This window comes from Haliotis cracherodii, unplaced genomic scaffold, assembly GCF_022045235.1.
Source record: "Haliotis cracherodii isolate W230 unplaced genomic scaffold, xgHalCrac1.p SCAF_3, whole genome shotgun sequence".
Lineage (NCBI taxonomy): Eukaryota > Metazoa > Mollusca > Gastropoda > Lepetellida > Haliotidae > Haliotis > Haliotis cracherodii.
In genome coordinates, this window is record NW_027266286.1 from 53,692,782 (window position 1) to 53,708,933 (window position 16,152).

A 16,152-nucleotide genomic window follows, 5' to 3' on the forward strand; every position below is an offset into this window, starting at 1 on the left:
CGACAGCTTCAATTCTCAACGGACACCATCCAACTCATCAGTCTCCCGGGGGATACATTCATGAGGATGCTGAAGATGCTCATACTTCCGCTGATTGTTGCAAGCATGATCACAGGTACAGTGGAATGTGTCTTGACCGGACTTGTGTGGAACCGAAATGTTAGTACGGTTTAGGTCCGGATTGGTGAGATTTTAACAGGAGTTGTGTCCCTTATGTCACGCGTTGAACACCCACGATCGAATAAAATATTCATTTTAAATTCCTAAAAGAGTCATGTTTACAAATTAATTGAAAGAATGATAATTTCTAAATTTGATCCATCACTTTTAACTTCATTTGTCCCTGTTATAGCTTCATGGAGCAACTTAAGTGTTTTGAATTTGGCATCTACAATACATTATTATTCAATTTAAAAAAAAAATTCATTATTCCTTTACGAATAGATATATTTAGTATATTTTTATTCAACGGGTCTTTATGTCATAAACAAAATGGACACTGCCGCTAGAACTGCACTAAAAGCCACTGGCAGTTATTTCTCCAATCAGGTGATCAGCCCCTATTGATTATATATATAACCCCAATCCCTCAAAGAAATGTCGGAACATTATAAACATCTTCTCTTAAACTACTGTGAAAATAAAATTTGAACATACGTTTAAATTTCATTCTATTTACAGTGAATGTTATTAATGCATCAAGTTATGTTTTCCAGCGCTGCAACACTTCCAGTTACCATTGAATGTTGTGAGAAGAACCTTAAGATAGACAGGACCATCAGTCGGTTTGTGCTGCCCATCGGTGCTACTATCAATATGGATGGAGCTGCCATCTTTCAAGTCGTGACTCCAGTTTACATAGCACAGCTCAGCGGAGTCCATCTATCCATACTTGACATTATGGCTCTTGGGTAAAATGCGTTTTTATATACACAGTGTAAATTGTAATAACTCAAACCCTTTCCATAATCATAAGAACTATTTGCTAAAAGCACAGCCCGTTGAATGATTCCGGCGATATCATCTTTTCTTATTCATTAATAACAATAAAATAAGTAAAAGCTAAAAGCTTCTTCGAGACTTTGACACAGTCCGAGGTTCTACTTCTTGACATAATTACAAACACAAGAGGCATCAACTTGAAATTACTGCCGGCACGCACAAATGCATGAATGGTCAGCAGTTGATGAAACGGACGTTTGACAATCTTAAACCATTGACCACTCCTACTTAGGTGCTGTAAATGCCGGTCAGTAGCAAGCATGATATGCCTCTCGTCCTTGTTAGTTACGTCGCCACGGACGGAGCTTTCAGGTAAGAAGTCCTAAATATGTGTTAAAATACAATATTCGTAATGTAACAACAGTGCGGTTATTCTGAGAATTTATATAATAGCATTATGTAGTTTATTTTATTATTATTTGTACCTCGAAGTCCAATGTCCTCGGCTCTTTTGGGCCCAACAGTTCCCTGGTTCGGTTCGCCATGCGAATGAGGGTCATGTGTTTTTGGCGTCCACCAGCCGTTTTGCTGAGGCGCCGTTTCCGCTATAACCCATGTGAACAATTGTAGAAGCATTCGAAGCATCAATTGTCGGTTGTGATCTGTTAGTATAATGTATTTGCGCCTGTGATTTACTGTTTTCATCTGTTACAATGATTTATAGTGTAGATTTGTGTTTTTTTAAAGTATTACAGTTATAGATTCATTGTAAAATGTATTTATCTTGCAGAAAATGCATAACACACGCTCGCACCACAAACACAAACACATACACCACACACACACACACACACACACATATACACACACCAGAAACATACACACACACACACACACACACACTAACACACTAACACAAACACTAACACTAACACCACACACATACATATGAAAATGTTCTTCAACGTCTCTGCTCCGTGGGTATGCTGCAAGCAGGAATGGTGCAAAACTAATTTGCCAGACATTTTAATGTTCATCGAAACACAATATCATATCTATGGAGTCGTTACTTACAGCAGGGCAATACTCATGACGTGGCCGAATCCTATGCAACTGGTTTGGGGAGCAGAATATCCGCCCCCGAGGTCCAGCGATACGCCCAATTCTGCTTTCACGTCACCATTAGGCACGCCGTGCTTGGCATGGACAGCATCTGAGGTTCAGAAACCAGGACTTGGACAGTATACAGGTCACAGATGAGTCCAGGTTTCATCTGGACAGCCCGAGTGGTCGTGCAGGGGTCTACAGGCGTCCAGAAGAGTGCATTCATTCATTCATTCATTCATTCATTCATTCATTCATGTGTATTGTTTTATACGCCGCGTCCGGAAGAGTGCATTCATTCATTCATTCATTCATTCATGTGTATTTTTTTATACGCCGCGTCCGGAAGAGTGCATTCATTCATTCATTCATTCATTCATTCATTCATGTGTATTTTTTAAGACGCCTTATACATAGAAATTTCGCTACAATAATGAGGGAGACATATTACATGGCGGCACTTATTTCGTAAATTGCCTTGTGGCATCTTTCACACAGCTTGTGGGGGCACTTGATTGCAACTGTTTTTCTTTGGATATTGTTAATCATCTTCCTGCATTTGTTCACAAATATTGTCCTTAAAACATACATCTTTCCTTAACGTGTAAGGACTACGTTGATGGACTGTTTCATGATGTATTGTTGGGCCGTCTTTCTGGGTGTTTAGGTACTGAAATGTCACGTGAGCCTTTGCTGCTGTATTTGTTCCAGGTTTTGTTATACCTTTTGAAGAATAATCAGTTCCACTTGCCGTACACATTGTGTTGGATTGTGTACAATATATGTACACGTACTGTTTGCTGTTAACAAAGAGGCCACATGGAACTTACAGACCTTCAATGTTCAAAGGTTGTGGGGTTTTTTAAAATGTCAGATGCCTTTGCTATTCAATAAACCGACAACCTTGTTTCTTTTTTCCTTCCGTTGATAATATATGAACAACAGAGATGTGACAGGTATTTTTAGATATATATTACGAACACCCAATACATCCCAATGCGGTTTAGACATGGTCGATTTCAGTATGTGAAAATATGTTTACCTTAGTGACGGGTACCCTGACAAAGAGCGTTTCCCAATCTTGAGATCGTCGTCACTTCACATGATTCTCTGTTTTGTGTAAGCAACAAAAGTATACAAGTGAAAATTGGATAAAACCAAACAAATACGTTACTCGACAGAAAACAGTAGCCGAAACACAGCACAACTTAAGGTAAAAAACACACCATGATACCCGTATCAAATACACCAGCATCGAAAATGTCATTTAGCAATATTTAGCTAAATGGTGTTATTGGCCCGCCTGATAAATCTACCTTAACTTATAGATCTAATCTTAATGTAATTCCAGGCATATCCAAGTAGTCTATGTACATCGTGTATTCCCTTTCGGCCACATGGATACAAAGGCGCATACTCATCTAAAGGCCCCCGGTTGAATCCCGGGTTCCGGCACAGAGTGCAGGACTCTGGCGGCTGACCACACTTTTAAAGTGGTCCTTTGCGTTGTGTGTGTGTGTGTGTGTGGGGGGGGGGGGGGGGGGGGGTGGACTTGGGTGAAATTCAGACCGGCGCTGCAAGATCTCCTTGTCGCCGGAAGCCCTCCCAAGTACCTTCTTATTCACCTCGGCTCCAACGACTTGGGTAAAAAAAAAAAGGCCACACGCTCTATGGGGACATCTTTGAAGATCTGCTCTATGCAAGACTGGTACTGCCTGACACCACCCTAATCTGGTCCTGGATGCTGCCTCGGCGCAACTGGCGTAACGTAAAAAAGTTGGTGCTGTCCATAAAAAACCTCTACAGGCGCGTTGCGAAGCGCGTCGCGGAACTACAGGGACTAGTTGTGCGACCTGACCACGTGGACCCAAGCGTACCAGGGCATTACGAGGACGATGGAGTCCACTTGCGGGGCAATGCACCTTTGGTGCTCGGTGGCAAGGTTTGGACGGGCGCTGGACCGATAAGGTTTCATTCGTATGTTCGGTTGCCTGCTTGTACAGTGTGAGCCCATTCCAGCCCTCATGTTTCCGTGGGTGGACACAAATGCATATAGCTTGTCTGCTGTACAGTAGAGAGCACATGGTTTTCGCTGCTGCTGCTCGGAGTTATCTCCCTTGGCTCGGTCTAGCGCCCGTCTCCGCCTTCCACACCTGGCCTTTTATTTCCAAGCATTCTCTTTTGTTATTATTCTGTTCCATAGTCCATAACAGGTCGGCCAATAACTTTTTTTGTTCGTTTCATTTAACCACAAGCAGTCATGGGTGTATACTTTTACGGCATGTATTTGTCCTACAGGTAATGTAATAGATTGCAAATATATCAGACATATACCAAAGGCAATACCACTGGCCAGAGTAGTCTCTTGAGGCGTAAATTCCATTTGCATTCTCAGCTCCTTTGGAAATATATGAGCCAAACTGATTATCAGGAGCACGATTGTTCCGAAAGATAATGGTGTATTGTGGTATGGGTGTATGCTAGTTTTGTTTTGAAGGTAATGGTAGCTTGGGTTTGTGGTTGCACTCATCAACACACATGCCAGTTTCATCACGACAGTCTGTAAATAATCGAGTCTGGGGCAGACATATAATTGGTTGATATTATGAATAACGTTCCCTGTCTTGGATACGATGACACCCGATCCATTTGTGTCGGCTCTTACGACAAAGATAGGTTACCTCAGATACATTCGAAACCAGTATTCTCCCAGATGTTCGCTAAATCTGCTGCTCAGCTTAGATTTACAGGGCGATACTTATCGACCGACCCATTATGTGTATGTGTGTTTGCCAACATCTCTGCGAAGGTAACGAATGTCAACGTCGGACAACGTAGCTGAAGAACATTGTGTGTGTGTGTGTGTGTGTGTGTGTGTGTGTGTGTATATATATATATACACCAGGTGTTCAGGCTCGCTGACTTGGTTGACGCATGTCATCGTATCCCAATTACGTGGATCAGTGCGCGTGATATCAATCACTTGATTGTCAGGTCTAGACTCGATTATTTACTGACCGCCGTCATATAGCTGGAATATTGCTGAGTGCGGCGTTAAACAAAAAACACACACCTCCATTAACCACAAATGAAGAGCACCAATGCCTACACGTGTTTAGTCTTGACCATATTTTATGAAGACATGTACATCATTACTCCTGACACAAAAGTTTAAACACACAGAGGTTTATCTATAGACATAGATATAAAACAGATATGCATGCATGTACAATTTTATCCACTGAAGGAATGTACATAACGTTTTCGTAAACTTCGAGTATTTTTGTTTTCCATTATTGTGTCTACACAGCATTCATTATTCAATACCACAACTTTATCAATTACTCCCCGGTTGGTTTAAGTTAATGGAGCCTTACCGGTCGTGTCGGCGCCTTTCGTATTAATTCGGATCAGATCGACACACTTCGGGGACGTTCCATTTGCTACTTGGGTTACACAGCGATGGCGGAGGTAGACATACTAGACGACACAAGACTGGAGCAAGTGTTACGGGATATCAGCAGTGATGACAGGGCTACAATGGTAGGGTTGAACAAATGTATGTCCTAGACTAGTATAACTGATCTACAACACACACAAAGGATACTGTTGTGTACACAATGTGTTGTGTATGCACTTCTTTGATGATATAAAACTTTCAATTCTCCATATATCTGCTAACAGTATGACCTTTGACAATATGACCTCTTATCCTGTGTGTGATTATTTTTCAGGTAGCTGGTGAAATTAGGTCGAAATTACAATGCGTTATGACGGACTTTGACTTTGTGGTGGACGCATGGCCGGATTATAAAGCTTTAGTTATCCGTCGCCCTGCTAATTTGCAGGTATGTTGAAACGTTTTCTGTAAATAAAATAATAATTAATACAAAGGCAACGAAAACCAGAAAATTAAATTGCCTGTAAACAGAATTTTAAAAGTATTTTTTTAAGCCTTGATACTAACATTGTACGATTCGTACCGAAAGTCCATCATGGTCAGTTATGGGTGTTTTTCATGCATGCTTATCTTAGCACAGTTGACGTCCATCATGGTCAGTTATAGGTGTTGTTTATGCATGCTTATCTTAACACAACTGACGTCCATCATGGTCAGTTATAGGTGTTGTTTATGCATGCTTATCTTAACACAACTGACGTCCATCATGGTCAGTTATAGGTGTTGTTCATGCATGCTTATCTTAACACAACTGGCGTCCATCATGGTCAGTTATAGGTGTTGTTTATGCATGCTTATCTTAACACAACTGGCGTCCATCATGGTCAGTTATAGGTGTTGTTTATGCATGCTTATCTTAACACAACTGGCGTCCATCATGGTCAGTTATAGGTGTTGTTTATGCATGCTTATCTTAACACAACTGACGTCCATCATGGTCAGTTATAGGTGTTGTTTATGCATGCTTATCTTAGCACAGCTGACATCCATCATGGTCAGTTATAGGTGTTGTTTATGCATGCTTATCTTAACACAACTGACGTCCATCATGGTCAGTTATAGGTGTTGTTCATGCATGTTTATCTTATCACAGCTGACATCCATCATGGTCAGTTATAGGTCTTGTTTATGCATGCATATCTTAACACAACTGACGTCCATCATGGTCAGTTATAGGTGTTGTTTATGCATGCTTATCTTAACACAACTGACTCCATCATGGTCAGTTATAGGTGTTGTTCATGCATGTTTATCTTAACACAACTGACGTCCATCATGGTCAGTTATAGGTGTTGTTTATGCATGCTTATCTTATCACAGCTGACATCCATCATGGTCAGTAAGGGGGGCCGTTGATGCATGCTTATCTTAACACAACTGACGTCCATCATGGTCAGTTATGGGTGTTGTTCGTGCATGCTTATCTTAACACAACTGACGTCCATCATGGTCAGTTATAGGTGTTGTTCATGCATGCTTATCTTAACACAGTTGACGTCCATCATGGTCAGTTATAGGTGTTGTTCATGCATGCTTATCTTAACACAACTGACGTCCATCATGGTCAGTTATAGGTGTTGTTCATGCATGCTTATCTTAACACAACTGACGTCCATCATGGTCAGTTATAGGTGTTGTTTATGCATGCTTATCTTAACACAACTGACGTCCATCATGGTCAGTTATAGGTGTTGTTTATGCATGTTTATCTTATCACAGCTGACATCCATCATGGTCAGTAAGGGGGGCCGTTGATGCATGCTTATCTTAACACAACTGACGTCCATCATGGTCAGTTATGGGTGTTGTTCATGCATGCTTATCTTAACACAACTGGCGTCCATCATGGTCAGTTATAGGTGTTGTTTATGCATGCTTATCTTAACACAACTGACGTCCATCATGGTCAGTTATAGGTGTTGTTTATGCATGCTTATCTTAACACAACTGACGTCCATCATGGTCAGTTATAGGTGTTGTTTATGCATGCTTATCTTAACACAACTGACGTCCATCATGGTCAGTTATAGGTGTTGTTCATGCATGCTTATCTTAACACAACTGACATCCATCATGGTCAGTTATAGGTGTTGTTTATGCATGCTTATCTTAACACAACTGACGTCCATCATGGTCAGTTATAGGTGTTGTTTATGCATGCTTATCTTAACACAACTGACGTCCATCATGGTCAGTTATGGGTGTTGTTTGTGCATGCTTATCTTAGCACAGTTGACGTCCATCATGGTCAGTTATAGGTGTTGTTCATGCATGCTTATCTTAACACAACTGACGTCCATCATGGTCAGTTATAGGTGTTGTTTATGCATGCTTATCTTAACACAACTGACGTCCATCATGGTCAGTTATAGGTGTTGTTTATGCATGTTTATCTTATCACAGCTGACATCCATCATGGTCAGTAAGGGGGGCCGTTGATGCATGCTTATCTTAACACAACTGACGTCCATCATTGTCAGTTATGAGTGTTGTTCATGCATGCTTAACTTAGCACAGCTGACGTCCATTATGGTCAGTTAAAGGTGTTGTTCATTCAGGGATTGTGGGTATGTTTCCTGGATATCAGTTTACGCTGCAACACTGAGGCAAGCTGGTAAGCTTCATTTCAATTGCAGGGGAAATTTGGAAAGGGTGCCATGGTGTATGCTAAAGAACCAGAAGCCTTGAGGGAGATACTTCTGAAAAGGGGAGTCACGGATTGGTTGGACGAAGTCAGTTTTAGAGGTAACCATAACAGAAAGTAGCACGGTGACAGTGAAGATATACTAGTACGTGATATCATTTTGAAAGTATTTACTCGATATAGTCATTGCACACAATATGCCAAACGTTTAGAATTCATTTAAATGTTGCATCGAACAGTTTACACTGTTCTATAGAAATAATTGCAATACATGAAACTAGTTGATGTCATATAATAATAACGTTGCTCGTACTGCGTGTAACTCGATACAACGCACACACATGTAAAGCGCAGCAAATAGAAACAAGCACAGCTTCAGTCAAAACACCTGAAGATGTGTTTTCAAGAGACGCATTAACTGAAAAAGTGACGAGGCAGAATTCAGATCCAGAACGCCACAGATGACAGAGACAATGAGTAAATGTACAAGACAGGAATGTCTTAAGAAAGGAACACACAGTTTAAACTGACAACTCAATCTGTGAGGACGTGTTGGGTGATACTCGTTGACCAGATGACACGGGTAGGCAGGGTCTCTTCCACTGATAAGTCAGTGATAGTTAAAATTAATTCTCTATCTGATGGAAAGCCATAAAAGGAGACATTAGGAGGGTAAAACATGAAACTTTTTGGATGATCTGTTTAATGATAAATACAGATCGATATAGACTTTTAATCAACTCAATTAGTGGAAAAATCAAAAGTGTTTCCAATCACAACGTCAATGATATGATTTTTTAATTGCTTTGAGGTTTCAAGTTTCATATAAATTTCCACAAGTGTCACACAGGTCACATGCTTGTACAGAGGAATACTTTTCACATTGACACATAATAGCGAATCCGACTGGTGGTATTTTATAGATGTCTTCAGAGAAACGGACCACGCAGTACCTAAACAGAAATATGTATCGTCAGTTAAAGATGATCGAGGGATGTAAGCATGCCACATATCTGATAGACACACGATGTCAAACCTGCAACATAACGAACATTCTCAATGAAAGCGACAAAACCTTCTCCATAGCCACAAGTAATCGCTGCTTAAAGCATAGTGATGTCACTAGGTAATTCGCGAAAAGGTGAGTATAAACTGCCCCACCTGTGGCACCCGTCACAAACACACGCACACAAAAGCGACAAAACGCTTTCCATATTCATAAGGAGTCTCTGCCGAAAGCAGAGTCGATTTACGATTCCGACTATATTATGAGCATGTGTTTATGAATCACTATCAAATAGTAATGATACCAGATGTTGGCGAAAAGGTTTGCGTATCCTGCCCCACCAGGGGCATCCGTCACAAACTCATGCAAAGGCAAGTTAAAGCGTTCGCTCGTCACGCCGAAAACCCGGGTTCGATTCCCGACATGGGTACAATGTGTGAAGCCCATTTCTGGTGTCCCCCGCCGTGATATTGCTGGAATATTGCTAAAAGCGGCGTAAAACCAAACTCACTCACTCACTCACTTGAAAAACACCGTAACATAAGGTACAAGTCAAGAAAGGGAATTGCATCGGACATTATCCTTGTAACTGATGCGTCAAATATGGAAATGTCCTGTTCATCTGAAATAATCACAGGAACATATGATCAAAATAGCAAACTGCCACCGACATATTTTGTCACTGATGCGTCAAATTTGCAAATGTCCTCAACATGTCTACCATACAACTTTGTGCATGCTTTACCGAGACATTAAATGTATTTACCTTGATCCAGTTAACTTTTGAGCAATTATGTCTCTCTTTGAAATCTTCGAAGAAAGAACAAGCTCGATTGTCCTTAAAGTTTGTGAAATGTAGACACCAAGGGCTGGAACTGCTGAATATTGCTCGAAATAAAGGGAAGGTTGACTGTTGAAGTCATCTCTCTTGTCATACTGTCTTCTGGAGAGTGTTTTATCACTCTGAATCTTTATGGACAAATGGTCTCCTTCATTTCCAGTTCAGGTTGGTAAATCAGTGGTAGGCTATTGGCTATTTGATGGTTATTGAACGATAACAAATTATCGATATACCTAAAGCTTTAGTTAAGGCTTCATGGCAAAATTACCTTTTTGACGTAGGTATAAGCAGTGAGTAAATCCAGCCTTTCACATATAGTTTTCTCAGTAAACTTCAGATTTTATATGACATTTATGCGGTAAAGATCCGGGATAGAATATTTCTTCAGCAACATATGCTTGTCGTAAGAGGCGACTAACGGGATCGGGTGGTCAGACTCGCTGACTTGGTTGATGCATGTCATGTTGCGTTGATCGATGCTCATGATATCAATTACTGAATTGTCTGGTCCAGACTCGATTATTTACAGACAGCCGTCATATAGCTGGAATATTGCTGAGTGCGGCGCTAAACAACAAACCAGCCAACCAACCTGAATGCACTAGAGGGTAACCTATGGGAAAATATTTGTTACTAGTAACTTTTTCGGCGGATAATTCGAAACTAGACATTCTCTGTCTTAGATGCGTCATATGTTTATGTATATTTGCACTAGTGTGTGAATTCATTTCTAAACATACAACATACATCAGGCCTTTCTAAACTATCATGTTCATTCTTCAACTGATTAAATTGCTCTGGTTCTTATTTTATAAAAATCAATTAAGCTGAAAAGAACAACCAAGTTTATCACAACAAGGTGGCAGTAAAGATTGTTTATCTACACATGCTACCGGTCCAATTTCATTTCATCATTATAATTAATTGAAAACATGCCTACATTCTTCGGACTGTTGTGAATGGAAGGTTTTCTCGTAATGTCACCGGCTCGTCCTTAGATACATGGTTAATTCAAACTATACTATTACTTGTGAAGTAATATTCGCCAGTAGAAATTAATTCATGTGAATGTACCATCTTGCAGGTTGTGATTCAAAAGTAATGCCAGTTTTCTCCGACCTGTCGAAGCAACACAACAAAAAGCTCACCTGTACAATTACTGGTGTGCTCCTAAGAGTCACCAGAGAATCGCTGACACTCAGGTAAATGACACCATACTAACATAGCCGTTTCACTCCACATTTCTCTCAGAATATGCAGTCTGGGTGTGACAGCCTTATCCAGGTTTTGGACAAAATATATACTGTAGGAATAGTGGTCCACCATGCAAAATAGCAACACATGTGCATATATGCCAATTTTGTTCTTAAGTAAATTCATGCTGAAATATGTCATGGCGTTGTCAATCAGGGTTCATATTTACCTGAAGACCCGGGGTAGAATAGGTCTTCAGTAACCCATGCTTGCACAAAAAGGCGACTATGCTTGTCGTAAAAGGCGACTAACGGGATCGGGTGGTCAGGCTCGCTGACTTGGTTGATGCATGTCATCGATCCCAATTGCGTGGATCGATGCTCATGATTTTAATCACTGGATTGTCTGGTCCAGACTCGATTACTTACAGACCGCCGTCATATAGCTGGAATATTGCTGAGTGTGGCGCTAAACAACAAACACACAAATCATATTTACCTATTTGGGCCGCTCAGTTAACATTTTCTGGTTCACTCCCACATAAAGGGGGACATGGGACCAGCCGTCTTAGACACCACACTGTGTTAAGTTGCGTCCCTTTTGCGTTCCAGAAATCTATTGCCGTGGGTTCGAATGATGGTTCGCACTGTTTGTGTTGCTTGTTTTTTGTCAGACCCATATTCGTTCTCGTATGTTTTACCTGTGTATCACTTCCGGTATTCCTCTAATTTTAAGCTGCCGCGCCAATATATGACTGATATAATACGGTTAAAAAGTGGCGTAATGCCCATCTCACACACGCTGTACGTTATTTCGCAGGCCAGTTCCGGAGGGGTTTACAATGTCTAGCCTTCAGCCGCATCAATCGGAGATGGCGGATGCTAACTGGAAGTTCAGTGATGAATATTCTACAAGTTACATCAGAGATATGATTGGAAAGATGCCATCGTGCTGCCTGTACGGCAACGCGGGACACGTGGTGGGCTACGCACTCACCTACCACTACGGCTTATTGGGGATGTTGCACGTGAACGAGGAACACCGAGGAAAGGGGTACGCCAAGGTGATCATGTCCCACCTGGCGCACAAATGTCTTCAGGAACAGGAGTATGCTTCCGTGGTGGTTGAAAGCGACAACTATCTGTCCATGAAACTTCATAAAGATATAGGATTTGTAGAAGTGCCCGACTTGAAACTGTGTTGGGTAACTTGCACTTAACTTTACAATAAACTGTGGCGGTCGGGTAGCCTAGTGGTTAAAGCGTTCGCTCGTCAAGCCAAAAACCCGGGTTCGATTCCCGACATGGGTACAATGTGTGAAGCCCATTTATGGTGTCCCCCGACGTGATATTGCTGGAATATTGCTAAAAGCGGCGTAAAACAATACTCACTCACTAACTCACTCACTCCAATAAACTAACATCGGGGTTAAAATATCACTGACTCTGAAACTTGATATGCGTACAGGTGTACCAACTTAATTGTGTTTGAAGCATTCGGTTGTTCTTCGTAGCATGGGTATGTACTTAACACTTGAATGCATGCTAAAGGAAAACTAAATGGATAAGTTGTCTCGTGTGTAAATAAGCTACTGTGTCTCAAGAAAACAATGATTACACTGACAAATTCACCTGTGGCTGATACAGAGGGAAACATGAGCAAACCTTAGGCCTTAAGTCAATCTCTCAAAACGTGCTATGGTATACACGTGGAGGACATTTGTTAATTTGTCGCCAACATCCAATACCATCACTGATTAATAGTGATTCATGTGTACAATACTCTCCAAAATAATTATTTTGTTTATTCATGAAACATTCAATCCAAGAGTAATATTTTTACATGTTCGTTAACTGGTGTAGTGCACAAACGCAACGATTTTAAACTTTTGTAACTTTATACAACAATTTGTATCAGACTGTTTTAAGAATCTTTGTTTGTTTATTTGTTTGTTTGTTGTTTAACGCCGCACTCAGCAATAGTAAAGCTATCTGACAGCGGTCTGTAAATAATCGAGTCTGGACCAGACAATCCAGTCATTGACAACATGTGCATCGATCCACGCAATTGGGATACGAGGACATGCATCAACCAAGTCAGCGAGCCTGACCACACGATCCCGTTAGTCGCCTCTTACGACAAGCATAGTCGCCATTTACGGCAAGCATGGGTTGCTGAAGACCTATTCTACCCCAGATCTTCACGGGTCGTTTTAAGAATCGTCTACGAGAGGTGGCAATTAGACCCAGAAGACCGGTATCTGTATGGTATGGTAAAGCATCTGAATCCAACAAATTAGTCATGTACAGAGTATATATATCTCGCTGTTAACTGTTGAAAATTAATTGTCTACACTTCCATGTCGAGAAGATATACGTTTAGTTTGTTTGTTACGAGTCGGAGAATTTCCAATAATGGTAAACGTAGGTGGCGACATGGTATTGAAAGATGTACAAGACTCTCTCTGTTATGTAATATGCAGGTAGTAGAATATGAATGTTAGTGTCCATGCGTCAATGTATTAAGACAAACATTCATACCACAATATTATGTTAAATTCCCAGATGTACATAAATACAACTTCCTATTATCATGCCACCAACAAAGTGTTATCATTAACTGTTGTAAATATGTAAAAGAGGTTTTAACCACAAGGAAAGCATTGTTGCCATAACATATTATACAGTCTTGGACATGTCATCCGTTACATTCTGTAGCATTAAAATTACAGTTAAATGACATATTTGTACGGGGGTCAACGGCCTTTCTACTGAAATGAACACTCTACACGCCCGGAGATTGTTTGTAAGTTTGTCAGCACCATACCGTGCTCGTGAGTTTCACCAAAGTAGAAAATGTCTGAACCTGCTTCACTTCGGGAGATCATGACCCTATTAGCACAAGGACATTGAGTGGGCAACAACATGGACAAAAAACAACAACTTCTGTTGAGTTGATCTTACGATCAGCTAATTCGACAATATTGATACAACGTGTGTACCGGTCGTGTTGGAGAATAAAACATGATTTTATTGAGTCGTTTTCCTAACATGTTATAACATGATCATCAAGAGTGAGTGAGTGAGTGAGTGAGTATGGTTTTACGCCGCTTTTAGCAATATTCCAGCAATATCACGGCGGGGGACACCAGAAATGGGCTTCACACACTGTACCCATGTCGGGAATCGAACCCGGTCTTCAGCGTGACGAGCGAACGCATTAACAAATAGGCTACCCGACCGCCCCTGATCATCAAGAGACTAGTGGTGTGAACACTTACTACATGAAAACATTGATGCCGAAATAACCATCCATGACATGACAATATTGAGTTTATACCCGAGACGTAGCGACTATCTGTGTCTTTCCTTTAAGGGGCGGTCGGGTAGCCTAGTGGTTAAAACGTTCACTCGTAACGCCGAAGACACGGGTTCGATTCCCAACATGGGTACAATGTGTGAAGCCCATTTCTGGTGTCCCCCGCCGTGATATTGCTGGAATATTGCTAAAAACGGCGTAAAACCATACTCACTCACTCACTTTCCTTTAAACTTATTTTACTGGATGTATAGACATTATACACTACTTTAAAACAGCTCAGTTCAGCATTCTAGTCAGAATATGGCTGAAATATTCCCGATGTCACTTTAACTCACTACTTTGGTTGACAAAATTGATTGACATCACAAAATGTTTATAGGGACTTGAAAGCAGATGTTTATATTTCACAAGTCTTTCCCGCGAAAGAGCATGTGATTTGGTTTTCGCGAACCGGGATTCGAACCACAATCATAGGTTTTTGGCGTGTCCAAGGGGTGCAACTCTGCACAATGACTCGGTGTGGCTCAAATGCCTGGTGCACCCGTGTACCCGTTGGAGGCGTTCTGAACACATTTAGAATATCCAGGAAAACTCGGCTGTTCACAGGACGGTGTTGTAGCAGCTCACAATAGGACAGTTGGCTGCAGAACCTGCGAGTAAACTATTTCGATTCCTTCGATTAGATATCCAATATCTTACAAGAGTGCTAACAACACAACAGCAATGTAGTTGGTTAAACATGTTTATTCCGTCGGCCAGACAAGATCGTCATTGGCGATACAGAAACGCTGAACTTGCAATTTATTACAATTCTAGATCCAAACGCCGCTAATTCAAATGGGAAATGTCTGGAATATTAAGTTGTGTTTACATTTTAATAGATTTCTTTTTTTAAATACTTTCAAAATAATATTCAAATAAATAAAAACGACAAAAAACTTTCCATATTCATATGATATACAGTAAACTACGGCTATAACGACCACGCTTATAACGAAGTGACAGATGTAACGAACTTACTTTTTGGTCTCGACTATTTGCTGTAGTTATGCTTTATATATACTTATAACGAACTAGGGTTATAACGAACTAAAATCAGTAGTCCCGTCGAGTTCGTTATAACCGTAGTTTACTGTAATCTCCCCAAACAGACGATTGTACGATTCCCACTATATCATGAGCATGTGTTTATGAATCACTATCAAATAGTGATGATATCAGGTGTTCGAGAAAAGGTGAGCGTATCCTGCCCCATCGATGGAGCAGCCTCAACGAACTCATGAAGATCCAGGTTAGAGCTGGTCTTCAGCAACCCATGCTTGTTGTAAGAGGCGACAAACGGGATCGGGTGGTCAGGCTCGCTGACTTGGTTGATGCATGTCATCGTATCGGCGTTAAAGAACAACAAACATTTTCTCATTTTAATAAAGGCATAAATGACACAATCAACATTATTGACTAGTATTAAAAGCAGACATTGGTCAAAGTGAAGCCATTTTCACCATACTCTCAACATAGTCTCACAAGTGTTCGGTCTGAATCAACCTCTCATGTGTATCATGTAGAGGGAAAATGGCTTCACTTTGAGCAACGTGTTTGCTTATATACCACGATCTGTGACACTATTAAGTGGTATATAG

The 16,152-nt window shown here is 40.8% G+C and overlaps 2 protein-coding genes across 2 annotated transcripts; one reads left to right on the forward strand and one right to left on the reverse strand.

The window, feature by feature from the left end:
• Nucleotides 1-1,030: 1,030 nt before the first annotated feature.
• LOC139475528 (uncharacterized) lies at nt 1,031-1,487 on the reverse strand. Its single transcript, XM_071258717.1, has 2 exons — nt 1,428-1,487; nt 1,031-1,207 (listed from the first exon to the last, which is right to left on the reverse strand). The coding sequence occupies exons 1-2, from the start codon at nt 1,485-1,487 to the stop codon at nt 1,031-1,033; spliced, it is 237 nt and encodes a 78-aa protein (XP_071114818.1).
• Nucleotides 1,488-5,508: 4,021 nt separating this feature from the next.
• LOC139475848 (glycine N-acyltransferase-like protein 3) lies at nt 5,509-12,430 on the forward strand. The gene is made up of 5 exons (XM_071259052.1): nt 5,509-5,589; nt 5,781-5,894; nt 8,143-8,251; nt 11,082-11,199; nt 12,011-12,430. Exons 1-5 carry the CDS (start codon nt 5,509-5,511, stop codon nt 12,408-12,410), a joined length of 822 nt encoding a protein of 273 aa, XP_071115153.1. The 3' UTR covers nt 12,411-12,430.
• The last annotated feature ends 3,722 nt before the right edge of the window (nt 12,431-16,152 follow it).

Bases quoted from the DNA above. Each gene is read 5' to 3' on its own strand.
- LOC139475528 (XM_071258717.1), bottom strand. From the start codon at position 1,487: ATGGCGAACCGAACCAGGGAACTGTTGGGCCCAAAAGAGCCGAGGACA. The intron at 1,208-1,427 runs GTACAAATAATA...CAATGGTTTAAG, and splicing joins CGAGGACATTGGACTTCGAG to ATTGTCAAACGTCCGTTTCA.
- LOC139475848 (XM_071259052.1), top strand. From the start codon at position 5,509: ATGGCGGAGGTAGACATACTAGACGACACAAGACTGGAGCAAGTGTTA. The intron at 5,590-5,780 runs GTAGGGTTGAAC...ATTATTTTTCAG, and splicing joins GTGATGACAGGGCTACAATG to GTAGCTGGTGAAATTAGGTC. The intron at 11,200-12,010 runs GTAAATGACACC...GTTATTTCGCAG, and splicing joins AGAGAATCGCTGACACTCAG to GCCAGTTCCGGAGGGGTTTA.